This window comes from Emys orbicularis, chromosome 16 (assembly GCF_028017835.1).
Source record: "Emys orbicularis isolate rEmyOrb1 chromosome 16, rEmyOrb1.hap1, whole genome shotgun sequence".
Taxonomy (NCBI): Eukaryota; Metazoa; Chordata; order Testudines; family Emydidae; genus Emys; species Emys orbicularis.
In genome coordinates this window covers 31614075-31641826 of record NC_088698.1, presented here as the reverse complement: position 1 = coordinate 31641826, position 27752 = coordinate 31614075, and the positions used below count along the sequence as shown (strand labels likewise).

Here is a 27752-nt window from a genome sequence, read left to right as displayed (position 1 = left end):
TTATTTCTTGCCACTCAACTGCAAAAGAAGCAACCAGCTAAAGAGGGGCAAGGAGGCAGCGTGGGCCTGGGGTCGCCAGCGCGAGCCCCCCGAGGGCAGGGGGGCTGAGGCAGTCAAAGGGGATGGCAGGAATCCATTGGGTATGGAGGGCCATTGCTGGCTCACTGGGCTAGCTGCAAGCGGACTGTGCGGTGGGCAGAGCAGCCCAAGGGAGGAGAGAACAACCCTCTGCTGGGGCCTAGGTCGGGGGAGGGGGTGTTTTGTGACATACGCACTAACCTGCAAACGATGTCTCCTTTCGGTGCCCCTCTTCCACCTGAGCTGACCACAGCCATGGCGGAGACCATGAAAACTGCTGCTGCCAGCCAGGCTGCTGATGACAAGGAGAAGGGAGCTCTGGCCCCAGCCCCATATCCAGACCACACTCCTGTTTCGAACACTAAGGCTGAGCAACCTTCCAAGCAAGCTTTCAGGGTAAGCCCCCTGGGATGACCAGCCCGTGCTTGGTGCGGTGGGGCGGGTACAGGCAGCAGGGAAGCGTCTCAGCAGCAAGGTGCCATGGATGGCTGGGGAATGTGTCAGGCTAAAGAGCAAGGTCTTAGCTCTGGAGCATCATGCAGGGGCCCCAGCTGCCCAGGCCTCTGGACCCCACTAGGACAGGCCTTCTCCTCGCAGGGGCAGTGCAGTTCCCCTGAGCAGGCCCTGGCAAGCGGGCTCCCTGCACTGGCCCTTGCCTTGCACTTGCAGCCAACTCCTCCTCAGAGCAGCCCATAAACGATTACGTGGATTCCCACCAGGCCTTCTGTGAAGCACCAAATCCCAGTGAATAGGCGTCCGGAACAGCGGCTGTGTGGGAATCACAGAAGTTAGAGAAGGAGAAAAGCCATGAGGCAGAGGCAGAATCAGCCCATGCAGCATGTCTTCTAGTGCTTTAGCCACCTCTCCCTAGAGGCTGAATACTGGCCTGCACAGGGAATGGTTCCAGGTGCTCTGCCGTAGTCGTGGGCTTGGGGTCTGATGCTTCACACCACTCTCTCCTGCTCCTGCTGCTAGAAAAATACAAGACAGGGGTTTAGGAGCAGGGCAGTTCTCAAGCTGGTGCTGAGGCTGTGAGCTGCAGCTGCTCTCCCCCAGCTCCAGGAGAGGCTGGGCTGGTGTCTAAACCACATGGCTCTGACACTAGGATCCTTTCCTGGAAGGGCTGATGGCAGTGGTGTGCTCTGAAAGAACCTGAGCCCTGCTGACTCCATGGGAGGAATGGGGAGGAAAGCCACCCTTGCCGGTACACGCGCACGCCACCTCCAGACTGCAAAGGCCACAGCTTTAAATGCAGCTTCTGATTTTGCAGCTGCAAAATCCATGCTGTGAAAGTGAGGGACCCTGCAGAATTGCCCGTTTCCCTGGATTGGGCGTGTCACTGCATAGCTCAGCCCCAGTCCCCACTCTGTGGCTGTGCCACGCACCCCACACAGGCACACGCCGTTTTTCAGGTGCAAAGCTAGAGTCTGGTTTGAGGCCATTTGCAAACTGGCTGTCAGCCGGGGACAAAAAGCAGGAAGGGGAGAAGTAACCGGGAGCTTGCTCCCACTGGGCTCACTAGAGGGGCGTATTCAAGTCAGCACTGTCCTAGAACGACTGGAGACTGGTCCTGGGGCAGCGGGTCAGAGTGAGCCGGGGTGGGATGGGGCTTCCTAACTGAGACTCACTGGCAGTCCCTCCCACCACATCTCTTCAGGTCCCTGAAATGTCACAGGATTAAGCTGAACGGTTGTAAGTAGTCAGGGAAGAAAGCAGAAGCCGTAGCCCACCCTGCGGCAAGAGAGCAATTCAAAACAGGACTGACACAATAGAAAATCCTTAAGCCTCTAACAGCTGCCAAATGTTGCAGACACTTCCACGCAGAGGGCACCTACTGTGCTGCTGAACTTCTCAGGGCCGTCCAGAGGGAGCGTAGTTAGGTAGTGGTGGCATGCACCTGCTCCAGGTGCTCAGTGCACCAGCTCCATCCAGGTAGAGCATGCGGGCTGTGCTGCAGCTGTTTCCATATGTCCTAGCATTCTGCTGACTCCAGGGGAAGCTAACACTGATGGCAGCGCAGCAGCTGTGGGAGAGCCAGGCTGAACGCTAACTGCCGCTAACCACCCAGTGGGTGGCTATTGCTCTTGCCGGTTCTGAACCCTTTTCCTCTGGCTCCCTGCAGATCGTCATCTTTGAGCAGGAGAATTTCCAGGGCAGGAAGATGGAGTTCACAAACGAGTGCCTGAACCTAGGCGACCGTGGGTTCGACCGGGTGCGCAGCGTCATTGTCAGCACTGGCCCGTAAGTGACGCAGCCGGGGCAGGAGGCACACGAGAGGCTCTCAGAGGGGTCTGGCAGGCCGAGTTAATGGCAGGGTTCAAAAGGCAGCCACTGTACTAGGAGGCACAATGTACCCTGCAGAAAAGGGAAATGAACCCTTCTACACAGAGAACTGTGCAACTCACCAGAGGTTGAAAGAAGCTATTCCAGAGAAAGGGGCAGGCATGCAGTACAGACCCATGGCTTTATTACCATCCATTGTATTTTAGAGGGACAGTCACGTCCTTCTGGCAATGGTTAACCAAGACTGCAGACTGCCTCTGCCCAGCTGCGTTAGGTGGTGCTTCACTTGGGGGATTCAGGCATTCAGCACCACGCAGCCTCCCCTGATGGCAGTTTTACAGCAGCACTCCTTGTCACCTGAAATGTGAGGAGTTAGGATGGGACATTACTGTGTCGTCCTTTTTGTTAATACTGCATTACCCTTTAGTATCCCTGTGAACTCCAATAGTAGTATGAAGCTGGGTCAAGGCAAGCCGCTCGGGGAGTGGTTTGGATCGATTCCTGCAAGTGACGGACAGCCTGAACAGGAACGGTTGAGTTCCCTGGATGCGAGTCTAGCTCGCAGTCACCCAGCACCTTTCTCATTTGGTAGCAGGTTACACCCGCCGGGCAGGGGGAACTGATGACACCAGGTGCAATGCTGGGGAGATCCAGGCATGGAACTGCTCCATTGCTGTGTCCTGGAGCTCTGCAAGGCATGTGCTGGCCCTCTCATCCTCTCTCCCAACGGGAAACTGGCCTCCTGGCCATGGGGACCAGATCCTCCTGCAAGCTCAGAGGGTGCCAGAAGTGTGGGGTAACATTTCTGGGCGAGAAGCACTGAGCCAGTAGAGAGTGGTGGTGCCAGGCTGTGCAGAGATGGTGAATTTAGCTGCCACGTTGGCAGACATTAGAGCTGTCCAGGAGCGCATGCGTCTTAAAGAGAGTTTTGAATGTGGAGTGGCCTTTGTCTATGATTCCTAATGACTAAGAAAAGGGAGTCCAACCAGAAGTCTGAGAAGCTATTAGGTTCCATTTGTAAAACAAAGAGCACTGCCAACAAAGAGAAAGCAAGGGGAACATTGCCATCAGGCGCTGGTACCGTGGGAAGATTGGCCATAAAATGAAAGAATGCTGTAAATTTAGGGCAAGCCAAGGCAAAACTACCCAAGTTCTTGGAATAGCCGCTCACCCAGCCTGTAATATGAGAGGGGAAGGCCTCAGGGCAGCCCCACATGTTTTGTTAAAAGCAGCAGTGAAGGAAGTATGAATAGGTGGAAGTCATGGGAATTGCAGTAACCTCCAGGTGAATGCCAGTTGCTAACTGTACAGATGGTTGATCTTGCTATTAAAAGAGCATAGGGACTTCAGCCGACACAGTCTGTGATGACCCCAAGCAATGCCACTGGAAGGGTGTTTTGGTCTCAGTGAGGCAGTCTGGAATGTACAATATTGTACAAAAGAAAAGGAGACCCCAATAGGAGACAAGAGGCATTAGGAGTTGGTTTTTGACTGACACTGGCATGACCTTTGATTCGCGTACTTTGAATGACAGATGTAACACACCCGATGAATTTATCCCTCCTTTGAAGGTGTAAAGTGCTGTGTCAATGCTCAGTGTCGTTCTTGTTGTACTGGACAAACGGGAAGAAGCATTAAGATTAAGCTGTAACCTGAAAACCATGGACATTTTGGGGGTTACAAAACTCTAAGCTAAAGGAGGATTATGACTAGGTGGGATGCAGACCAGAGGTGGAAATGCGGGTGCAGAGTATGTGGTGCTTGTTTTGTAAAGCCAGGAGAACCCCTGAACACCAGTATTTCATGAGAATAGCAAAGGAATGCATCACTGCCGATGTGCTTGGCATTTGCTTCCGACATGGTCTTAGGAGCGACAGACCTGACCTATCGAGACGAGAGTCTGCAGCCATAGAGCAATGCAAAGCAGGTCACTGTGCCAGTGGAGCTGGCCCGGTGTCATGAGTGACTCGAGATTCAGACAGGATGAAAGCAACAGTCTGTAATGGCGCCTGATGCTGTATTAAACCTGCTCTTTATCAGCTCCTTGGGGCTACAAAACTCCCACCGCCCCAGCACAACCACAACCCAATGATTTCACCAGACCCTAGGACCTGACCTACGCGAGTGCGTACACCATTGCTGCCTCTGCTGCTAGTGCAGCTGGGGGAACCTTGATGAGAAATGCTGAGTTGACATGGCCTCGGGATGTAGATGGCTACATCATCCTATGGACTGCGGCCAGCATCTCCCATGTCTTTTGATGCTGTTCTGAGGAGAGTTAATGAGCAGACGGAAGTGTTGCAGCAGCTGTTATGTCTGGGCAGGAGCTGAGCAGCTCAGCAGATCTTCTGTAGGGTGCTTGGGGGGAGCAGGAGGAACGGGGGTGGGGGGAGCTATGTGCCGTGCCAGGGAAGCTGTGGATAGCTCCTCGGGTAAAATGAAGAGACTTTATGACACAAGCATCACGTGGGAAAACTCTATAATGAGGGGAATTGGTTCGAGCAGAGCCCTCAGCTGGAAAACGCACAGCCGGGCCCTGCGTATCACTGACCGACAGAGACAAAGTGCTTTGCAGACTCCAGTTAGACCAGGAGAGTCAGCTGAGGAGGTACCAAGAGCACTTTCAATTGAAACGTGCATTCCTTGGAAAGTGAAACGCAATGGTGAAAGCCAAGCGGCCGGCCTGACCACGCACCATCCACCAGGGGGATGGAGCTGGCCACGGGTGCGGGCTCAGGAAGCAGACTGCACAGTGACAGCGTAAATGGTCCTTCCCAGCCTGGGAGGGGGGATCAGCCTGGGAGGAAGAGCTCTAAATAAAGCAGAGCTGGGAAGGGTGAGATGGGAAGTGCGGGGGAGCCGTAAGAAAGGTGTAAATGGAGCACTATTCAGGACCAAAGGTTTATACCTTGCTGTTTGCAATTCAGCCCCCAAATCCATAGATCGGTGCCCGCGTACGAGCATTGTGAGCCTTGAGCCCTGGGATCATGAAATGTAGACCAGCCCAGGGCACTTGTTCATGTTATTCAAAATGTGCTATTTCAGCGGAACAGGCCAGGAGCTGCTGTGTCCTGGCATCCAGACACGTGCCTGATCTGACGGCCACTGGGGCAGTAAATCACGCAAGGCAGCCAGGATTACACAGCCCAAAGACACGTGGTCTCCCATGTGGGACAGTGCGGGAGGGAGGGTGGGTAGAGACACTTGGGTCACTTACCAGCCCGCAATATGCTGATACTTCCTGCTGACTGACATGGGCTGAGTTCCACGTTCCTGGGCCAGCAGAAGCAACGGGCAGCTGACATCATGGAAGAGAGACTGTAAAGTCCGTGTCTGTAACAAAGGCTAGAGACGTGCAACAGTGAACACAACCCCTGGCAGCGGGCCCTGCGGGAGTCCCTCCCAGTTCTATCGCCGCGTACTGCGTGTCTCTGGCGCCCTGGACATCCCGCTGGGGGCATGGCTAGTTCTCGATTGTTTTGACACCTGTGTGAGCATTTCCCTTAGGCACGCAGAGCGAGAGAAGAGATGGAGGCAGGGAAGTGGGAATGATTAGGAATTCCCAGGCGAGCTCAGCTGCTGGCTGGCGAGCGAGTCTGAGCCCAGGCCCCACTGCAGGAGATGAGACAGTGCCATAGCTATTTCTAACCTGTCTCGTGCGTGTAGCTCTGCGGCCTGCCCTCTGCTGCCTTCCTCATGTTCTGCCCCCACCCCTCTCCTCAGCTGGGTGGCCTTTGAGCAGTCCAACCTGCGCGGAGAGATGTTCATCTTGGAGCAGGGCGAGTATCCTCGCTGGGATACCTGGTCCAGCAGCTACAGGAGCGACTGCTTCAGGTCCATGCGTCCCATCAAGATGGTAAGAGAGACTGGAACTGGGGTCCAACTGGGCTGCTTTCAGGAGGGCAAAGTACAAGCCATAAAGGAGTAGAAAACAAGCGTGGGCTCTGGAGATGCCATGTGGGGGTGGCTGGGTCCTCACGCTGGTGAACAGGACCCCCTATCAGAGCTGTGCCCCACAGCTGTCGGGGATAACGGCTCTGCCACTGGGAGGAAAGCATAGCCTGTGCAACCCAGCAGCCCACCTCCTGGAGGTGCACAGCCTTGAAACGCACCTGGGCCAGTGACCCATGCTGCAGGGCGGGGGAGGGGGAGGACTCCTGGGCCCCTGCGGGTGATCAGCTGGGACCTGCAGCCAAACTGGCCTCTGGCACTTTCAGATGCACTGTTGTTTGGTGTGGTCACGAAGCTGCTCGCTTCATAAACCGTTCAACGCAGGCAGGGGCTAAAGCAAAGGAGTGTGGGGAGCACAGGTCCATCTTCTCTACTACAAGTGAAGGGAGCTTCCCCCTCTCCCCAGCTTGGGTATCAGCGCCCCCCACAGCTCCCCTCCCCAAAGCCCACCCGTCCCCCTCTGCTTTGGAGCAAGGAGGCTCCCCTTCCTGTGACTAACCCTGTGTGTTGGGCTTTGGACCATGTAAGTCATTTCTACTGCTGCTGCCTGGCTGCCAGTCCAGCTGCCCCATGCTGGGCTCTGAGCCCCTGTGGTTACGTGGCATGAGGCCACTGGTGTTTTGGCACGTGAGTGTGGATCAGCCTGCTGAGCTGGTTCTACCCTGCTGTCTTCCCCAGGCGGCTGATGGCTATAAAATCTCCCTCTTTGAATCTGCTGACTTCAAGGGCAACAAGATGGAAATCCAGGAAGATGACGTGCCCAGCCTCTGGGCTCACGGCTTCTGTGACCGGGTGGGAAGTGTGAAAGTGTCCAGTGGAACGTAAGCAGACACACTCCCCCTCTGCCCCACACCCTATTGCCCCCCGCAGGCCCCAGGAGCGCGGCATGGGGGATCCACACCCAATCTCCCAGCCTCTGTTTGCTCATCGCATGTTAGAACCAACAGCGAAATCCTTTGACGGGTTTCCCTGCTGCCAAGAAGAGCCAGTGACTCCTCTTAGCTCCGGGGAAATCCCTGTGCTGTCTGGATGTGGTGCCAAGAGCAGGCCTATACCCCGCCACAGCCACGGGGAAGGCCAGGTGGGAGACTGGTTCCAGAGTCAATAAGCATTCGCAATCCTGCACAGCATGCGGGGGTCCCTCAGTGCCAGTCCATGCTGGACGAGGGGCTTTCTGACAGCAGAGCCCTGTCTGGTCACAGCTGAGCCCGAGAGCAGAGGAGCCTGCTCAGGGCAGGTTGCACCGGGCACCCCTGCCCTGCATTACCGAGAGCCTGACAGCCACGGTTCTCCTGCCTAGCAACAGGAGTGAGGCGTGTGAGGGGGTCCTGTAGCAGAGGGCAGTGCCCTCACATGGGCAGCACAGGGCACTAGACTCACACAAGTGCGAGCAAAGCCCACTGGGTGGGTGAAAATTCATATGTTCGAATGCTTCATGTGAAACATGTACCACCTGTGGCCTTTGCTCACACTGGCTCCACAGCCTGGCGCTCTATGCTGCCCACCATGCAAGGGCCAGGGGGCTACGGCCCTGATGTTTTGTGGCAATAGACAGGGCCGGCTCCAGCGTTTTTGCTGCCCCAAGTGGCGGGGGGGGGGGGGAAAGCCGCGATCGGCTGCACTTCGGCGGCAGCTCTACCGCCGCCGCTTCGTTCTTTGGCAGCAATTCGGCGGCTGGTCCTTCCCCCCGAGAGGGACTGAGGGACCCGCCGCCGCAGAGCCGGACGTGCCGCCCCTTTCCATTGGCCGCCCCGAGCACCTGCTTGCTGCGCTGGTGCCTGGAGCCGGCCCTGGCAATAGATGTACACCTGATGTCTTCTTATTTCAATACTGGCCCACTGATCCAGCTGAGCCCCAGCGCCGTGTGGCCTGTAATATCCTACATCTCTGAGATGCTTTCTTTTGGCTTTCCCTAAAGCTGGGTTGGATACCAGTATCCTGGCTACCGAGGCTACCAGTATCTCTTTGAGAGAGGAGACTTCAGACACTGGAATGAATGGTCGGCCTTCCAGCCCCAGGTCCAGTCTATCCGTCGCATCAGGGACATGCAGTGGGATCAGAAAGGCTGCTTCACCGGTCCTGATGCTCCTTCGAAGTGAGCGTGCTCCCTGCTAGCTAGCAATCCTGGGCCACGTAGCACCTCGACACCCCTGCTACTTTCTGTGAACAGCCCCCATCTCGCCTCTCTCTCGTATCCCCTTTCTCGGCACTTTCCTTGTATATTGCACATTTATTGGATGTCCTGTACATTGTGATGCAAAATCAATCAATACAGAAATTCCTAGCCCCTCTAACTTTCTTACCCTGTTTAAACTGCTCAATGCTCTGAGCTTCAGTGTTGGACATTTGGGGAGGGGAAGGTGGTTCTGCAGACAGTTGGGGTTTGAGGGAGGGGGGGCGATGGTTCTGCAAACGGTTGGGGTTTGAGGGTGGGGTTTGCTCTGTGCTGTGGGGATGCCCAGGGTTTCTAAGTATGGCCCAAAGCTTAGAACAGGACCAAATATTTGACTTTATGGGCCATATTCATCCCCTGGTGTGAATGGTCCCTGTTATCTCCATGCAGAGAACACCCAACCCATTGGAGGCCCTGCTCTGTAAGTCTATCTACACATGCAGACAGATTATTCTAGCTGCGCTTGCTCCTCAATCCAACTATTTCACCAGAGCTAGGAAACAGGACAGGTTCCTAAAGTGCCTCGGGCCACACGGTGATGTTTCACTGAGAAAAGCCCTGGTGATGCAGGAGTCCTGGCATGGAAGGGGTTAATGGGGTGAAGTGGGCTGTACTGGCTGCATGTGTCACAGGAATGGAATTCAATGGGATATCAGGTCAGTGGAATCAGTGCAAAACTGACCATTCAGATGCAGATCAATATCTCATCGCTGTGTGATGAAATCTCACCCAGCATGTTGGCAACAAGAAGCTCCCATAAAAAGCTCCTCAGAAGCTCCCATAAAATATATATATTGATCACCATCCTTCGGTTCTTTTGAAGAATGTAGGCCCCTGCTCTGCTACACTGGAGTGGATCAGGAATGTCGCATCCCAATCCATGGTGTTACACCAGTATGAAACAGGTAAGCGAGAGGAGAGCCAGGCTCTCATGCATCTGCACCATCAGATGACAAAGACAGAGCTCTCCCTTCTTGTCCGGTAATTATTGGTCAAAGTATTAATAATAATAATAATAATTAATAATAATAAAGTAAAACATTTGATTCTTGATCCAACATCAAACTGCTTCTTCAGGTGCTCCATATACAACACTACAGAACCCTCTGAGTGTGGCAGCAGGAGTGCTTTGGTGCAGCTTTCTGAAAGCAAAGACTCTGCTGCCATATTTCCAGATGTCTTGAGAAGTGCTCACTGCTCAGGGCTGCAAACACTTTTAATGTCTAGCTTGGCTTTTGAAAATGTCCACCTCTGCTTGTAAACTAGGAAGGAACAATCAGTTGCACAGATACAAAATAGGAAATGACTGCCTAGGAGGGAGTACTGCGGAAAGGGATCTGGGGGTCATAGTGGATCACAAGCTAAATATAAGTCAACAGAGTAATACTTTTGCAAAAAGAGCAAACATCATTCTGAGATGTATTAGCAGGACTGTTGTAAGCAAGACACGAGAAGTAATTCTTCCGCTCTACTCTGCGCTGATAAGGCCTCAGCTGGAGTATTGTGTCCAGTCCTGGGCATCACATTTCAGGAAAGATGTGGACAAATTGGAAAAAGTCCAGAGAAAAGCAGCAAAAATTATGGAAGGTCTAGAAAACATGAGCTGTGAGGGAAAATTGAAAAAAATTGGGTTTGTTTAGTCTGGAAAAGAGAAGACTGAGAGGGGACATGATAACAGTTTTCAGGTACATAAAAGGTCGTTACAAGGAGGAGGGAGAAAAATTGTTCTCCTTAACCTCTGAGGCGAGGACAAGAAGCAATGGGTTTAAATTGCAGCCAGGGCGGTTTAGGTTGGACATTAGGAAACAACTAGGGGGGTTGTGGAATCTCCATTGTTGGAGATGTTTAGGAGCAGGTTAGACAAACACGTGTCAGGGATGGTCTAATACTGAGTCCTGCCTTGAATGCAGGGGACTGGACTAGATGACCTCTCAAGGTCCCTTCCAGTCCTACGATTCTATGATTCTGGGAAATGAGCAAAATCCCCCATAGAAACCCGAGCGTTGTAGATGTTATCATAAGTGATAATGACAGTGCTGCCTGGGCTCTAGCGATTGTTATTTTTAATAGCAACAGGATTTCCTGTGCTTACTAAAACAAACATGAAAGAATGATTGGTCCAAAACACTCCCAGCCTGGCAAGCGTTAAAGAGAGCTGGCAGGTGATATGCATCCTCTGACAATGCTCACCAAGTCATGTCAAACTCACTGTGCTGTACTTAGCTGCTGATGGCAACAAGCTGTTATCACTCTGCAGCTATCTGGTCATGGCCAAATGCTGCCTGGAATGTACAAGCGGGTGAACTTTTCTGGATACCCCAACCTGATGCGTTAGTGAGTTTCTCCCTCTGGGCATCACCCATAGCTGTTCCCTTCCACTGCAGCAGCAAAAGCACAATTGGTGTTCATAGCTAGATCCCCAGCTAACAATGCATAGCTGTAGTGACCGCAGTGGAGCTGTGCCACTTGACACCAGCTGAGCTTCTGGCCCATCATTTGCAGTGCTGCAGGAACTGGCTGGGCTGATTCAGACTGAAACTATAAATAGTGAAAGGTACCACTAATCATTAGAATCAGTCAGAAAGCATTCTGGTCTCCAAGGAGTTTTCTTCCCCAGTACTTTTTATTTCTTCTCCAAATGTTCCCCTCCTGCTTTCTTGTGCCCCATTTCCCCTTTTCTAGGGAGCAGCAGACAGTTCCGGTTCCTCTTTTCTGATGTTTATTCTCTTCACCTTCCTCCTTAACTCATGTTTAGATGCGCCCCATTCTCCTACCCATTCCCCATCCTGTGCCTGTGTCTCTCACTTGGGTTTCTTCTGCTAAGCCAATCGATTGTTTCTTTGATTCTAAGCTCTCTCCACCCCACCACCCCCTCACATTTCTTTGGCTTTTCTTCCAGCTTGTGTCCCTTGTGTTTCTGCTTCTCATTTCTGGGGCTAATTTCTGCCCTAGCTCCGCCCAGTGGTGGCTGTGCAGGCTGCTGGAGCAGGATGGAGCCCTTCCTCTCCCTTGCTGAACAGCACCATGGGTTTGTGGCTTCTGAGCAGGGCCGGCTCCAGGCACCAGCCCACCAAGCTGGTGCTTGGGGCGGCACCTGGAGGGGGGCGGCGCGGTGCTCCGGCCCCAGAGCGGGGCCGCGACCGGGCTCGCCGCCGGGGAGAGCGGAGCCGCGGCGGGCTCGCCGCCCTCCCCCCGGCACAGCCTCTGACCGCCGGGGAGAGCGGAGCCCCGACGGGCTCGCCGCCCTCCCCCCGGCACTGCCTCTGGCCGCCGCGGAGAGCGGAGCCCCGGCCGGGCTCGCCGCCCTCCCCCCGGCGCTGCCTCTGGCCGCCGGGGAGAGCGGAGCCCCGGCCGGGCTCGCCGCCCTCCCCCCGGCGCTGCCTCTGACCGCCGGGGAGAGCGGAGCCCCGACGGGCTCGCCGCCCTCCCCCCGGCGCTGCCTCTGGCCGCCGCGGAGAACGGAGCCCTGGCCGGGCTCGCCGCCCTCCCCCCGGCGCTGCCTCTGGCCGCCGCGTAGAGCGGAGCCCCGGCGGGGCTCGCCGCCCTCCCCCCCGGCGCAGCCTCTGACCGCTGCGGAGAGCGGAGCCCCGACGGGCTCGCCGCCCTCCCCCCGGCGCTGCCTCTGGCCGCCGCGGAGAGCGGAGCCCCGACGGGCTCGCCGCCCTCCCCCCGGCGCTGCCTCTGGCCGCCGCGGAGAGCGGAGCCCTGGCCGGGCTCGCCGCCCTCCCCCCGGCGCTGCCTCTGACCGCCGCGTAGAGCGGAGCCCCGGCCGGGCTCTCCACCCTCCTCCCGGCACAGCCTCTGATCGCCGGGGAGAGCGGAGCCCCGACGGGCTCGCCGCCCTCCCCCCGGCGCTGCCTCTGACCGCCGCGTAGAGCGGAGCCCCGGCCGGGCTCTCCACCCTCCTCCCGGCACAGCCTCTGATCGCCGGGGAGAGCGGAGCCCCGGCGGGGCTCTCCGCCCTCCCCCCGGCGCAGCCTCTGACCGCCGGGGAGAGCGGAGCCCCGACGGGCTCGCCGCCCTCCCCCCGGCGCTGCCTCTGGCCGCCGCGGAGAGCGGAGCCCTGGCCGGGCTCGCTGCCCTCCCCCCGGCGCTGCCTCTGACCGCCGCGTAGAGCGGAGCCCCGGCCGGGCTCTCCACCCTCCTCCCGGAACAGCCTCTGGCCGCCGGGGAGAGCGGAGCCCCGGCGGGGCTCGCCGCCCTCCCCCCCGGCGCTCTGGCCCCCGGGGCTCTGCTCTCCCCGGCGGGGCTCGCCGCCCTCCCCTGCGGTGGGGGGAGGGGGGGCGCCGGGAGGCTTTTTTGCCTGGGGCGGCAAAAAAGCGAGAGCCGGCCCTGCTACTGAGTCTGCTTTTCCAGCATCGCCTCCTCTCCCCTTTTGGTGTGCTTTGTGTAGTGACATCTTCCTCTTCTCTCCGGAGAGCTTTTTAATGGCTGTTTATAATACTTCAAAGCACTGTGCACACGGTAACAGCCGAATCCTCACAGTGAGTTAGCTAACTAATCCCAGAGGAGGTAGGTGAGTAGTATTACCCCCATTTTATAGAGGACAACTGAAACAAAGGCCTTGCAGTTACATAGTGAGTCAGTGGCAAAGCTGGGACTGTCACCATTTTAACTTTTTTTCAGTTCTTAAGGGGTTTTGATCTCATCTGAGCCATACAGCGCTTTCCCCTCCTGTGTCCAAGTCCTCCTCATCAGCACGCACGCTGCATGCCAGCAGCAAAGTTTGCTTTTCTGGAAGGTCATTGCTGTCCCCGCTATTGCCAGCAGAGCTCTTAGAAGGTAGACACTTGGAAGCAGTTGGCAAAGATTGAATTTGTCACCGTGACACAAAAGGGACAGGCTTGCAGATGGGGAAAGGAAAACTTGTTAAATTGCTGCACTTACAGTGTATGAAATGCACTGGAGAGACACAATCCACAGGGACAGTACTGGTGGTACAGTACGCTCAGTACCTTTGGCAACCGCCACTTGGACAAGGGGATTTAGTTATCAGATGTCATTCCTCCTCCCTTCTGATTGTATGTTCCAAAGGTGAGATTTAAACCGTTGCTGTCTAGCTGGTTTGATACCAACCAAAGGCAATAACTGAGGTAGTTTTTATGTTAAACTGACCTAATTGTCTAGTGTAGACCAGGCCTAAAACTCCACTGAATGACACGTGGCTATAAGCCATTCAGCTCCGCAAGGTCCGTCCCCAGGAGAAACGTTGTATAGAATACAACCCACGATTGTCTGACATAGGCTATGGCTAGACTAGACAGCTTACAGTGCTGCAGCTGCATCGCTGTAAGTTCTCTAGTGTAGCCGCTCTAAGCCAATGGGAGAGAGCTCTCCCGTTGATTTAAGTAATCCACCCCCTCTCAGCAGCGGTAGCTAGGTGGTGTGGACATAGGTCAGTGTAACTTATGTCGCTTATTCACCCCCCAGAGCGATGTAAGTTATAGCAACATCAGTGGTAGTGTAGATCTAGCCAGAGTCTCTTCTTTGGTTGTTTCAATGCCCTGGTCAGGCATCTGGGGCACTAAGCAACGCAGCGTCATGGATGCCGAGATCTCGCTGTCTGTGGAATGCCTGCACTTCGAGCAGCTCGAGGAGACAGCCCTATGCTAGCTACAGTCAGTGTGTTAAGGATAATGGGCGTAGCTGCCAGGGAGGGGGCGGTCGGAGGGGCTAGCTGCCCTGAGTAGGATCCCGTCTGAGATGCTAGGCACGTTCTTGGGGTAGCTACCCCTTCCTGCTGCTCACCCACCACAGCAGCACTCTATCGCTAAGCGTCTGAGCTGGGTCAGTGCCAGCCGCGGGGCTGTGTATTCTCCAGCTGGAGTTCACCCCTCCATCAGGGGGGCTGTGTGGCACGGCATGGGCCCACCCCTGAGGGGAAGGGGCACGCTGGCAGCACAGGACCGGACGGGCCATTGTGCGTCTGGCAACTGCCGGTTTGTAACTAGTGCCTTCGCACTGGGCTGGGTGGAGCGGGGCCGCCCCTGCCATGCCCTGCCCCATTGCCCCTGGCTGGCCCCTTGCTCCAGGGACCGACCCCCCCCCCCCACACCATGCTCCATTGCCCCCATGGGGGCCCACAAATATGTTTCGCACCAGGCCCACAAAAGGTTAATCCAGCCCTGGCCACACCCATTGTTACGGCCTGCTCTGTATCTGGCCATAGGTAACAATTAGCTAATCGATAAAGGGGCCAGTACATGGCTCTCAGGAATAGGCGCCTGGTTCCTGGCTGTTGTGGAACCAGTAACGTGTACCCCGTAAATGGCTCTTTACACCGCACTGAGCAGCGGACGGTAGCCCCAGAGAGGGCGTCAGGGCAGCTTCCGGCCAGGGCTTCTCTGCTCTGCTTTGGGCAGGAAGTGAAGACAACCATTAGCTCCTATGGCCATGGCCATTCTGATGTGTGCGGCTCCTGGTGCGGAAAGACACTTGGGGCCTCTGCAGTTGAGTTTGTGGGGCCCAGAGGAGGCAGCGTGGCCAGCCTGGGGAAGGGGAGACCAGTGCAAGCGAAGGTGAGTATGGCCCGGCACCGTGTCCACTGCCTGGCAGAGGGAACGCAGCAGCAGTGCCAGCCAGCAGCAGGCCGGGGAGGCAAGGCCACAACATTGGACAATAATAAGAGTCAGGTCCTGCTGGTCTACTTGATTGTGGCAGATAGGAGAGCCGGACGGGCTGTGTGGTTAGCTGCAGGGTGCTCACCGCAGGTGCTTTCCCCATCCTCTAACGCAGCACAGGGGGGAGAACAGAACCAACGTGTGACAGAGTCCTGTGGCACCTTATAGACTAACAGAAGTATTGGAGCATAAGCTTTCGTGGGTGAATACCCACTTCGTCAGACACATGCACATGCCAAGACACTTGCTGAGAGCAGTGCATGCGTGTGCCGTCCATTAGCATGCATACACGCACCACACATGCATTCACACACATACACACCCACCAAACGTGCATGCACACAGCTACATGCGTGTGCACACACATGCACCAAACGTGCATGCACACAGCTACATGCGTGTGCACACACACGTATTGCACGTGCACACACATACACACACCTCACATCATGCACTGCATACAAACACACACATGCGTGCACACGTGCACACACATCTACAGGTGCACACACATAGGTGCACGTGCACCACATGCACTGCGCACACACAGCTACACGTGCGCGCACACCCAAGACTCTCGGCTGCCTGCACACGGGCACACACCGGCCCCCCCGCGCGGGCACCTCCGGATGCGCGCGCGCACCCAGACACGGCGACGGCCCCGGGCGCAGCCCCCGCCCCTGCGGGCCCGGCCGGGCGGAGGCGGCTGTCCCGGGGATCCCGGCCCCTCGTGCGTGTGACGTCGCCGCGTCTCGCGCTGCTCCGGGCCGGCGGCTGGAGGCTCCGGGCGGCGGGAGCTGCCGGGCTGGTGAGTGAGAGAGAGAGCGGGGGGAGCCCCCCCCCTGCGTGGAGCCCTGCGCCCCCCTGCGCCCCCTCTCCTGCGCGGAGCCCCCGTGCGCCCCCCGGCCTGCGCGTCCCTGCGCCCCCTCTGCACGGAGCCCCCTCTGCACGGAGCCCCCGTGCACCCCTCCTACGCGGAGCCCTGCGCGTCCCTGCGCCCCCTCTGCACGGAGCCCCCGTGCACCCCTCCTACGCGGAGCCCTGCGCGTCCCTGCGCCCCCTCTGCTGCGCGGAGCCCCCGTGCGCCCCCCGCCCTGCGCCCCCGTGCGCCCCCTCTGCTGCGCGGAGCTCCCGTGCGCCCCCCGCCCTGCGCGGAGCTCTGCGCGTCCCTGCGCGCCCCCCCCGCGCGGAGCCCCCGTGCGCCCCCCGCGCGCAGCCCTGTGCCCCTCTGCGCCCCCTCTGCTGCGCGGAGCCCCCGTTCGCTCCCTGCCCTGCGGGCCCCCCCCCGGAGCCCTGCGCGTCCCTGCGCCCCCCCTATGCGGAGCCCCCGTGCGCCCCCTGCCCTGCTCTGCGCCCCCCCCCCCCCCCGGAATCCTGCACGGAGCCCCCGTGTGCCCCCTGCCCGCGCCCCCTCTGCTGCCTGGAGCCCCCATGTGCCCTCTGCTCCTTCTCCTGCGACCCCCCCCCCCTGCGCGGAGCCCCTATGCGCCCCCCCTCTGTGCTTCCTAGGTCAGTTTCAGTCCTGCTCCCGGTCTTGCCGGAGGGCTGCCCCTCTGCCTACCCCTTCTGCCCGCCTGGCTGCCCTGGCTGCAGGGGAGATGCTGTCACTGGCTGGCGCTGCCCCTCTGACTCCGGCAGGCTGCTGGGCTCGGGGTACAGCCTGCGCCCCCCCTGCTCAGCTCCGGGGCTGGCGTGTGTGCAGATGTGGGGGTGGGGATAACTGCTCCCCCCCCCCCCCCTGGCTGCCAGTCACTCTTGGGCAGCCCTGGCACTGTTATGGCCCAGCGTTAACACGCCCAGTTCATGCAGATCAGCAACACCCAGAATAAGGGCTGGGAATGGAGAATGCTGCCCAGTTCCCCTAAATCTCCAGTGCAACAGAGGCACCTTCCCTCTCCCTCCTCCCCAAAGCCAGCTATGTTCAGGTTTGTCTGAGGGGCACACAATCAAGGGCACTGGCGGGTCAGGCTGAAGTGTCTATATGCTCTCAGACAGCAGGAGAGCATACATAATGCATGCGTTTTAATATCTTGGCACGGGAGGGAGGATGAAGGGGAGAGCCTGATTGTGAATTCACTTGGTTTTGGCTTTGAGGGTTTAAATCCATATTATAATGTTGGTATTTTTTCTGACTGACAAATTGTGGTGTGCAGTGGTGTTGTCTTTGCTGCTTTTATTAACAGCTGATGCCTAAAGTGAGCAGAGGAAGGAGCGGCAAAAAAGAGTAATGTAATCTCAAAATGTGACAACACACTTCCCATAATTCAGTTTTGGGCTATTGCCTGGTGTTTCTCCACTGCCTTCCTAGTAGCATATAGGCTGTGTGTATAGTAGCAAACATGGTAGCCATAACCCAGAACTGGTGGTAGCAACAGTGAATACAGTAGTTTAGACAAGCATCTGTGTCTTATTCGTTGTCTGACCTGACTCTTATGTAATACTCCCTTCAGTTTCATTACAATAAAGACAGTGGGTGTATGTGCTTCTCTTTGAAGCCCTAACAGTGTTCCAGTGCAAAATGCTGATTTGAACAGGAGGCTGGAGACCACTCAATCTTTTGGTGTAAATGTATTTAAAGTGCAGGGTGGTGTTGTGGTTGCCTCTTTCTCACATTAAGTTTGCAGCCCCAGCTTCATGCCGCCTTTGTGGGTCAGGCTGCAGACTGATGCATGTGCAAATGAGCAGAAAATGACTAACTTATTTTTTTAAAACAGGATGATCTATATTGGTTCACCCAGTCTCTGACCAGAAATCAACAGTCTGCCATTCCCTCCCCCGCCTTCTGCTTTCTCAAAAGAGACTGAGATTCCTTACTGACTTTAAGCTAAATTGTTATAAGCCAAGTTTAAATTAACTTCACTGTGTCCACACAGGATTTGCTCTGGTGTAATTAAAATTTTTTTTTAAAAATTAGACTGGTGTAAATTGTAATATAGAGCCAGGCCCGTACTCTCCAATCCTGCAAACATTCTTAACTTTACTTATCTCAGGAAGGACTGCCCCTAGTGCAAAGAAAGCTCTGCCTCCCTTCCATAGACAGGGGGAACTCCCACACCTCTTGGGATATGCTTCTAATATGGCAGGAACTGAGAAGCTGTAAGACCTGTGCCAAAAAGCCTCAGCTTTTCCTTTTCCCCCCAAGTCTGTGTTTTGGCTTGGTTTCCTTCAGTGTTCCTTCTGTACTGAAGCTTCCTGTTCTGAAGAGCAGCAGGTCGCCTCTGCTTAGAACAAGACAGGGCAAGCGAGACTGGAGTTGTCTGAAACTGACCAGCATCTCAGGAGACAGTAGGTAGATTCAGCCAGTGCTTTACTTGGGCTCTCATTTAAATCACAGTTTTACACCAGGTGTCTTTGCTTCCCTAATGTCCTTGGCTGGCATATTGACAGATACCCCCTTGTGAGTCTTTGAACCTGATTGCCAGGGCCTAGCTGGAAATCCAGTGACGGTATATTTCTGGAACACTTTATAATCTGTGATCTAAGTGGGGGCTATTAGAATCTCGGTAGAGAGGCTGGAAATTCTTACCTTAGGACTCTAGTGTGCAGATGCTGGTAGAGCAAGAGAGCTAAGAACATGAGGTGTTATTCCTCCAAAGCACTCTCCTTTCACTGCTGCCTACCAGCATTGCCCTATTCCACTTCTGGCTGGGGGAAGTCTCTTTGTTCTTGTGTTAGAATGATGTAAAGCATTCACCTTGTGATTTGCCCTCCTGTGATGGATATTGGCTTTCTAATTAACACTGCCTTGCAGTTTGCTTCTCCCATTCCCTCCCCCTACACCCTCACACATGTGTCTGTGTGGGCACTTCCCTCCTTTCTTGGTGGCTTTGTACAAGCAGGCATGTTAATAGCTGCGGACTGGCAAATCGGAGTCTGAAGGGCACCATCCCTTTGTTACATAGTTTAGTTAACTAACAAGCATAGCCAATTAATGAATATAGCCTGATGCTGCTGCAAATGGGAAGGGGTGATTGGCTGGCTCTAGCAGATGATCCATTCAGGTATCATGCTCTCTGGAACTTGGCAGTGAACACACGTAACTGTAGTGGGGTAGGAGGGTTCCCAGAACGTGTGTGATGTGGTAGCCCAACCAAACCTGCCTTGCATAACTCAGGATTTTATGTAGAAAGATGTTTAGTTTTGCAATTGATGACCTGCCGGTAACCCTCCAACTTCTGTTCAGTGAAGGTAGGATGCTAGTTTCTAAGGCTACATCTACACTACAGGGGGGGGTCGATTTAAGATACGCAAATTCAGCTACGCGAATAGCGTAGCTGAATTCGACGTATCAGATCCGACTTACCCTGTTGTGAGGATGGCGGCAAAATCGACTGCCGCGGCTCCCAGTCGACGGCGCTTACTCCCACCTCCGCTGGTGGAGTAAGCGCGTCGATTCGGGGATCGATTGTCGCGTCCTGACGAGACGCGATAAGTCGATCCCCAAGAGATCGATTTCTACCCGCCGATTCAGGCGGGTAGTGTAGACCTAGCCTGAGTTACCGAAAGGTGAAGGAGTAACTCCCTTTCCCTTGCTGGAGGCAGGTTATTTCACCTGCTGCTTTTTTCAGCGTATCAGTGAAAACTGTTCTAACTCTCTGCTCAAGAGAGACAGGGAAATGAAGTTTGACAACAGAAATTTGACCTTGGCAGAAGTGCCTGGCCCATCTTTTTCCTCCTAAATCTGCAGGTACAGACCGCAGACCCACACCTGGAAAAATGGTACTCTGCGCACTGAGCAGAGCAGCCCAAAGATGGCCAGGGCTTAAACAACTAGATCTGGCAGATCTGTGGGACATCCCCTAACTCTCTCTCGCCTAGTGCGGATTTAAGAAGCTTGGTGCTGAGAAGCTTTCTCTGGGTTTGGGCTCACTCAGTGCTATGCACCATACTGAGGTGCTCCTGTGGAACGCCTCTTCTCAAATATTTGGGCTTCATTTTTCCTCCTGCAGTGGAGGAATAGTCTGTAGTCTCTCTTTCCCTCTTTCACACGCAGATTGTTGACACAGGGCAGCTTGTGAGCTGTGCCTTCGCATGACTCAACAGTGAACATCTGAGAGGCTTTTTAACACTGAGCATGCTGCTTCCCCCCCTATTTGGAGCTCTTTCACCACCCCCAGCCACTTCCTCCCTAAACCTCTCACTAAAACTGTGCCTGCATCTGCTGCTCGCTCTCTGTGTGGGCAGCATCTTGCAATACAGTGTAGGAAGGAGGTGAGAGACAAATTCAATATATTCCCTCCACAACTTCAAATTCCTGGTGCGTGTGGCCAGAATTACAGCCCTTCTGTGCCTCCTGTGGCACATTCCCAGCTGACTGCCTGCTGGTCACTGGGGATATTCAGACATTTGGGCCTGCACTTTGTCACAACAGTCCCTGCTGCTGTGTTCATTTTCCTGTCTATTCTCTAAAAGCTGCTTCACAATTCGAGTTCCCTCTTCTTTTCCCCACTCTAAGCTGGTCACAGGTACTCACTGCCATTTCCTAGATGTACCCCTCCCCGTCACACAGCAGAGTGTTGAAACTTGTCAGAAGGGGTTTCGCACGAGAGTGGTGACTAGAATCAAGTGGAAAGTTGAGGAAGATTTCTGATAACATCCAAATTCAAAAACAAATTTGTGGTCACTTCTTTGTGACTAATGCAGCAGTCTAGCTTAACTGAGATGAAATCTTGCCCAGACCAAATGTTCCATGAAAAGCCAGCTTTGACTAGCATCTTTTGAATATAATTTGCACTCCCGTGACTAGCTACATCTGTCATCCCACGAGGGAACAGAAATAGTACCATATCGCCTGTGAAGGTGACCAGCGTGGCCCAAGTTCTGAAGTTCAGGTATTGAATATTTGCAGCAAACTGCTTGTGACCCATTCATATAGGAAGACAAGTGCCAGACAGATTTGGGAGCGACTTCCCAGATAACTAATACTTACGAGAATTTCACACTCTGCTCATGAACATTTTGTAAATGGAGGCGAAGTTCAGTTAATAAATGTGGTGTTCTGAATGATCCGCTCAGCCTCGATACTGACAATGACTGAACTGTTTAGAGAAAATATTTAAATATTATGGGCTAGAATTTTTACTCCCTGACACTCCTGATGCCTGGTAAGCTGCTGCCATTACCCCCGTACTATGGGGATTTTATATGCCATTGCGAGCAAGAATCTGATAAAATGAACGGCCAGTAACTGCTCTTTGGCACCTGAATCTTTTTGGGTGGTTTTAGCACTAGTGACATAGTCCTGTGGACTAGTACTGCAAGGGGGTGATCTGGGGGCATTAGAAATGGGCTGCAGCTTTCATTATATTGTCTGCAAAACTTTTTTTTTTTTTTTTAAACCTCTGTTCAAGGCCAAAGCATGGAGAGCAAGTAGCCCTCCTGCATAATTGGTAACTGTTAGTTATTTCTCCCACATAGTAAAGGGTGGAAAGAGCTACTATCCATTTCTGGGCTGACAGCTTCTTCAATAATCTCTTTTGCTGCATTGCAAAGCTCAGATAGCCTTTGGAGCATGGGTGAGGCAAGCAGTCGGGGGAACGTAGTTCCTGCCTGTTGCCCCATTGGTGCATCTCTCCGTCTTTGCCAAGGAACAAGGATTAATCCAAGAGCAGAGAGAAGTGATCAGCTCTGTAAAGCCGTGGTTGTTATTGCCCTCCTCCCATTTGGAAGGTCACCTGCTTCTCTCTAACGAATGGAGGAAGCTATTCCTGCCTCATCCGTTCTTTACGAGGTGGTGGCCTCATGTCAGGCCAGGCACTGCTGTGGACGCAGCCTTGCTGAAGATGAACTTGTGCTGTGGGGACAGTGTTTTTCAGCTTTTTGTACAGAGCTGGGCACGTGCTCTTTGCTCAACAAACAACTTACGTCCTGGACTCTCTGGAAGTGCCTGGGGTAACTCCCAAGCTTCTGACAGCTCCTTTGTTCCCTTCCGTGTTCTCCAGCCCCCCAGGTGTGACTGCTGCGTTTCCCCAGGGAAGTGGAGTTGAGGAGAGCGTGTGGGAGCTGAGTTCTGCTCCCCTTCTGTTTGGATTCCTCAAGGACCCAGCTTACTTGGGACCCATCCCCTCAGGCCCCTCAGTGTCTAAGCTAGTGGATTCTCTTTAAGAGCCCGCTCGCCAGCTTGGTTTGAGGGCACGGAAAGGCAGTGTAGCTGTCTGATTCTGCAGCTGTGACTGAGTCCACAGAGCTACATCAGCACCATCCTTCCCAAGACTCAGGCTGCGGGTCTTTCCGTATCCAGAAACTCTTGATTGCTTTTTAGTTCTTAAAAATCCCATTGGCAGGAGCCAGGCCCAGGCCGGAGACTAAAGTTCAGCAGGGTCCACGTGAGAAGTTGTGAAAGGGTAAAAATAGAGCACATGCCCTTGTTCTGTAGACGCGGTACTAGGGCTGGTTTTCACTGAGCGCTCCTAATCTGAAGTTTGAACCTCAGGGCACTGGAGCTCCTCCTTGCTTGAGGTTGCGCCTCCTTTTAAGCATTGCCTATGTTTGTTTTGTGTCTCTCAGCTTCAGTACGTTTTTTGCCTCTCCCTCCCTCCAGCAAAGTGGGATTGTAACATCTTGAAGAACCCGTAGGTAGCTGTTCTGGCGTGAAAACAACCCCCCAAAACAGCTTGCCGAGACTGAACACACGAGGCAGCTTTAGTGACAATAACTGTAATGAAGGGGGCAGGGATGGGTTGGGGGACAGGATGTGAAGCTTCGCCACCTCCAGGTTCATCAAAAGACACTGATTACTATCTGATGGGGACTGTCTTCCTGCCGCACTGTTTCCTTTCAGGTCCCGGAACATATCTCTTGCTTGCATCTGAGTCTCTTCCTCTGCCATTATTGTTTTATGCTATAAACCATTTGCGGAGTAAATTTGGTATGAGACTGCAGACCCAGCAGCTGCCTTACTGAGTGGGCAGGTGTTCGCGTCATGCTAGCGGCTGTCCCCGTCGCCACCTTTGCTGGCAATTTCGGGGGAGATGCCCAGATTGAACTCCTGGCAGTGGTCCCCGCAGCACAGGGCTTGAGATACGGTGGTGAGGAAGGTGTTGCGTAGCTTGACTTGCTGCTGCCCATGGTGCACCTGACTGTCGGTTTAAAGCATTGAACTGGGTGTTGTATCCTAAGGAATAGGTGAGACTAGAATAGCTTCTTGTTACGGACATGCTGAGTCTCTAGGAGGTAGATGCAGGATTACGTGAAACATTAGAAAATCCAAAAAATATCCAGAATTTTTTTTAGAGAAAGAAAATAAGTACTCAGCAGGCAGTTTTATTTGGCACTGCACAGATGAATCTTCAAATGGGCCCATTCCTTTAGGAAGCTTATTGTCAGCATTCAGGGCTTAACAGAATGTCTATTTGTGCACGGTCCCTATTTATTTTTTACTTTAGGTTTGATAAGCCTGGAAATGTAGGTAATTACCTACAATGCAGGACCTTTCTAGGGAGCCTGCTATTCACTGCTCTGCATGTTTTGGCTCCAGGAAAGCTTGCAAAATTGTACTCTACACTTCTTTTAAACACCTGCCTTTGTTTAATTGTCTACCAGTTTGGAGAGACTCCTCCTCCGAAGCCAAAAGAAGCGTAGTTCATCTTGATTGCCAATTCTAGCACTTCTGTGCCAGCCCTAACTTGTGCTTGCATAATGTGGAGTGGTTTATAGCAACTAGAGTTTTGTTGTATGATAACGTGGGATAATAGCGCAGAGGTGAGGCTACGTCTCCCTAGCCCTGGATTGTGTAGAAGTGTATCCCTTCTCTGTGTGTATCCTTTGATCAGCTTGTCCCTTGTCCCAGGCTCTTACAGCATGAATGACTGATAACAAAAGAACCTTCTGCTGCATTAAGCATTTGTGCCTAGCCCTGGGGTGCTAAGAACAAGCAGCTGGTTTCCAGGTTGTGCTCATGGCCAAGTGAGTTCAAAGCAAAACCTGAGAACCCACAAGTTGTTGTAGCACTGAGACATTTCTCAGTGGGGAGATAATTGCCAGCAATTTGGTTCAGATTTGGGTCCAGGAGAGTTACAGACCAATAACAACAACACTGTAATCACAGAGACAGAAGGAGCTGGGATTTTTCTGGGGCTCCTGTTCCTCCGTGGCTTTGGAGATGGATCTGCTGGCGAGAATGTAGCTGTGCCAGGAGCATGGGATGAAAGGGTTTGACTGGTTTAGGACGTGTCCTGTCTTATTGGTTTTTCTGGTAAATGCAAAAATGGCAGGGGTAGGATTATAAAGATGGGCCCCTGTGGAATCCATAACTTAATTCCTCCCCTTCTCTCTGCCTGGAGAAGAAGCAGTTCTGCACATCCGGCTGATGGCTCCTGGGTGAAACCTAAACCTGGGTTCTCAACCTTTTTCTTCCTGGGGCCCCCAACACGCTATAAAACTTCCTCGGCCCGCCTGTGCCGCAACAACTGTTTTCCTGCATATCCAGTAACTTAAAAGCCAGGGCCGGTGTTAGGGGGTTAGCAAGCAGGGCAACTGCCCGGGGCCCCAGGAAGATGTGTTGCTCAGGCTGGGGCTTCAGCCTTGTGCGGCAGGGCTCGGGCTTCGGCTTTCCTCCCTGGGCCCCAGCGAGTCCAACGCCGACCCTGCTGTCTGGTTTGAATTTTTTTTTCTTCACTTGGAGGAGCAGAAAGCTGACATTGCCTCGTCTCGGAGGAGTTTGTGCCTGAGTGTTTAGAACCCCCGACTGGATTAGAAGGGGATGTGTACATCTGGGACTGTCGTCTGTGCACAATGTTGCAGCCCCCAGTTCTGGAATATCGCTTTTTTCTTCTGGATATTCCAACTCGATCATGACTCTTCTTCAGCAGATTTCCTAAAGCTGAGCCCGTAGGTAGGACGTTTAAACACCCTGCAATTATTCATGTTTCTCCATAGGGCGACGTCCTGTTTTGGGTTCCTTTCAATGAATTTAGGGATGTTTTGATCTGAGATCATAGATGGCCAAAGCAGAGATCAGGACAGTTTAATGAAAATTTAGTATAGTTATTTCATAGCCTTTTGAGAAAACCAACAGTGGGTGTGTCAAACCACCATTGTTTCATTTGCCTGAGTAACTGACAGCTCATTAAAACTGTGTTTGTAACGACAAACTCCATTCAATGAAGGGCAATGGGTGTTATGTTAAATGTCACTCAGTTCAGAGTTCAGTAAAATTGAACAGAATGCAACAATAATGTAAGGCCTGGAAGTAAGCACATCTTTGCTAATCTGTTCCATTCACAAATCCAAATGCAGAGCTGCTGGCTGAATAGTATTTTGATAAATTGTTCTTTGAACGCTTATTGCTCACTGGGCACTTGCAGTGTGCTTGGTGCTGCACAATGCTTAGAGGAGGACAAGATCCTTTTCCACAACGGCCTTGAAATTTCATTGGACACACAATGTCTCTGATATTTTTATTTTTTTACCCCCAGAGGTGCTGAGCGTCCACAGCTCCTGCTAGTGAAGCTTCTTTCAGCTGTTCAGGAACTTGGCAAATCAGGCCAGGTGTGCGGACACATGTCTGTGCATTTCTGGTGGTGGTCCATGCCCGCCTGTTAGATTCCAGGGGTAAAGGACACAGCAAAAGAGCCAGATGGCTCTCCCCACAATGACGCTTCAGCCTGTTCTCGCTGATGTTCATGACATTCCGAAAGCACTAAAACATGATGGCGATTAGCTTTTACTAGGTAACCAAAGCTTAATCGAGCGCTAGCATAAGGGCTCAGCCAACTTCACAATCTGTCTGCAGAGGCCAGTTCTTTCCACTCTCGTACACATCAATGCAGCCGCCTCTAAGGTGCTGATTAATAGCACCCAGCAGCACTGCAGCAATTTGGGGCAGACGCTGAAGAATAAATGTTTGCACACACAAGGAGGAGGAAGTCTTACGGAGGCAGAATTCCCAAACTGCAATTTGCCAGGACCATTTATTCCTGGCTCTGCCACTGGCTTGCTGTGTGACATCTCTGTGCAGCCTTTAAAATGGAGATAGATGCTTACCTTTGCACAAGGCTCTGAGTCCATGGATTTGAGGGGTTTACACCCCAATACTTACAAAAAATGTCAGGATTGTTTTAATGACCACAACTGTCATTGCCTTGTTTTTCCCTCTCGTTCAGTATCCGACACCCTCGGTAACAGAGCGCCCCGACACTGGATGTTAATAGGGTTAGGTGCATTAGCAGAACTGCAGTCCCAGGCCGTACCAGTAGCTGACAAAGGGGTCTTTGAGCGGTTGCAGTTTGCTGCCTTGGGAAATAAAAGATTTTGTTGTTTTTCATTTAAATTTGTGTCTTTGGATTTTCTGGTACAAAAATAGCCCTTAATTTGCAACTGCCAACTCCTGCGCGTACAAATAAGAGAGAGCTGGTTCTTAACACTTGGCATGTGGATTTGAAAAAGCTTTTGGCAGAAATTAAATGGTTTTATCTAGCAGCCCCTTTGCCCCACGCAGGTGCACAAGACAAACTTTAGCCTTCCATCCGTGTGGGGAATGTGTTGAGGTTTTTGGGGGTAAGGTAGGATTTATACAAAAAAAAAAAAAATTGCTAGTAAATGTGAAGACCCTTAATGCTGCATGTAAAGATGACTCAAGTGAGGCTTGTTCCAGCAGCCAGAGCTGTGTGTGACGGGTGTTTCCCGTACTTCCAGTCATTTGTTTTTTAGTGACACATACGTTATTGGCTCAGGCTCAGCCTTCATCCTACGTTCCGTTTGCACCACAGAGGATTTTTAATGTATTCGGCTCTACAAATGCACAACACTTGCTGTTCAACCTGACGGACATTTCCAGACAGCGTGGTGCACTAATGGACTGCAGCATGTGTCTAGTACTTACTCGTACTTGGGTCACTACTCCTTCATTTCTCTCTGCTGAGTTTTTTTTTTGGGGGGGGGGCGTGGGAAAGAAGAATTTTAGTGGGGGAGATTGGTTTACCCTGCTTTACTCTTGAGTATTTATATCTTTTTCCCCTCACACCATCGTTACTGGGTATAAATTATTTTCCATGCACTGGACTTGTGATTAAGTGCTTAATATGGGAACCATAGAAACAGAAGAGTCTGAGACTTTATTTCGGTCAGCATCTTTCTTCATTATTTGTTGGGCAGTTTCCATTCAGAGAATCAAGAAGCTAGAAAAGCTGATGTATTTATTGGAGGGGGAGGAAACTATCAAGTAGGAAAAAGTTTTAATCTGTATTACTGTGTATACCTGTTTGTCAGTTCCCTAAACAGAGAGCCCAAATCCAGACCGTTAAATATAGTCAAGCTGTTCTCAAAATGGTCCGACCAAGGTCATTTTACTATTAATTAATTCCATGTTTCTTTGGTGCCCTAGCGTCTGCCCCAACTTCATACACACTCTGTCAATTTCAGCCTGTCCTGGCTTGGTGTGTTCTCATTAGGGAGTGTAATTTAAACAAGTCAAAAGGTTTCCTGCCAGAGTTACTTGTCCGTCTCGGAGATGCTCTTGTTCTGGTCTGTTGGTTCTTATCATGCCTTCGTCAATGTAGTATCTCAGCACCTTCCAGTCAGATATTAAGTGTTGTGGTGAACATCTGTCATGTGTGGTTTGCTGGGTCTGATGGAGGGGATTGTGTGTGCAGTGGAGTGTTCTGTTCTGGTAGGATTTGGGGGAGTTATTTTTAATGCCTATGCTGCAG

At 53.1% G+C, this 27752-nt stretch overlaps 2 protein-coding genes across 5 annotated transcripts in view; both read left to right on the top strand.

Annotated features, from left to right (window-relative positions):
• The first annotated feature begins 288 nt into the window (after positions 1–288).
• Positions 289–8411, top strand: CRYBB1 (crystallin beta B1). The gene is made up of 5 exons (XM_065417668.1): positions 289–474; positions 2201–2319; positions 6085–6217; positions 6991–7133; positions 8231–8411. The coding sequence occupies exons 1-5, from the start codon at positions 289–291 to the stop codon at positions 8409–8411; spliced, it is 762 nt and encodes a 253-aa protein (XP_065273740.1).
• A 7436-nt stretch (positions 8412–15847) lies between these two features.
• TPST2 (tyrosylprotein sulfotransferase 2) overlaps positions 15848–27752 on the top strand; it is a 42006-nt gene continuing 30101 nt past the window's right edge. For all 4 annotated transcript variants that reach the window (XM_065417615.1, XM_065417617.1, XM_065417611.1 and 1 more), the window contains exon 1: positions 15848–15913. The gene's annotated coding sequence lies outside the window, so the exon portion shown is untranslated. The remainder of the gene's footprint in view (positions 15914–27752) is intronic.

Coding starts and splice junctions, on each gene's coding strand:
- CRYBB1 (XM_065417668.1), top strand. CDS start 289: ATGTCTCCTTTCGGTGCCCCTCTTCCACCTGAGCTGACCACAGCCATG. Junction 6,218..6,990: donor CCATGCGTCCCATCAAGATG/GTAAGAGAGACT, acceptor TGTCTTCCCCAG/GCGGCTGATGGCTATAAAAT. Junction 7,134..8,230: donor GTGAAAGTGTCCAGTGGAAC/GTAAGCAGACAC, acceptor CTTTCCCTAAAG/CTGGGTTGGATACCAGTATC.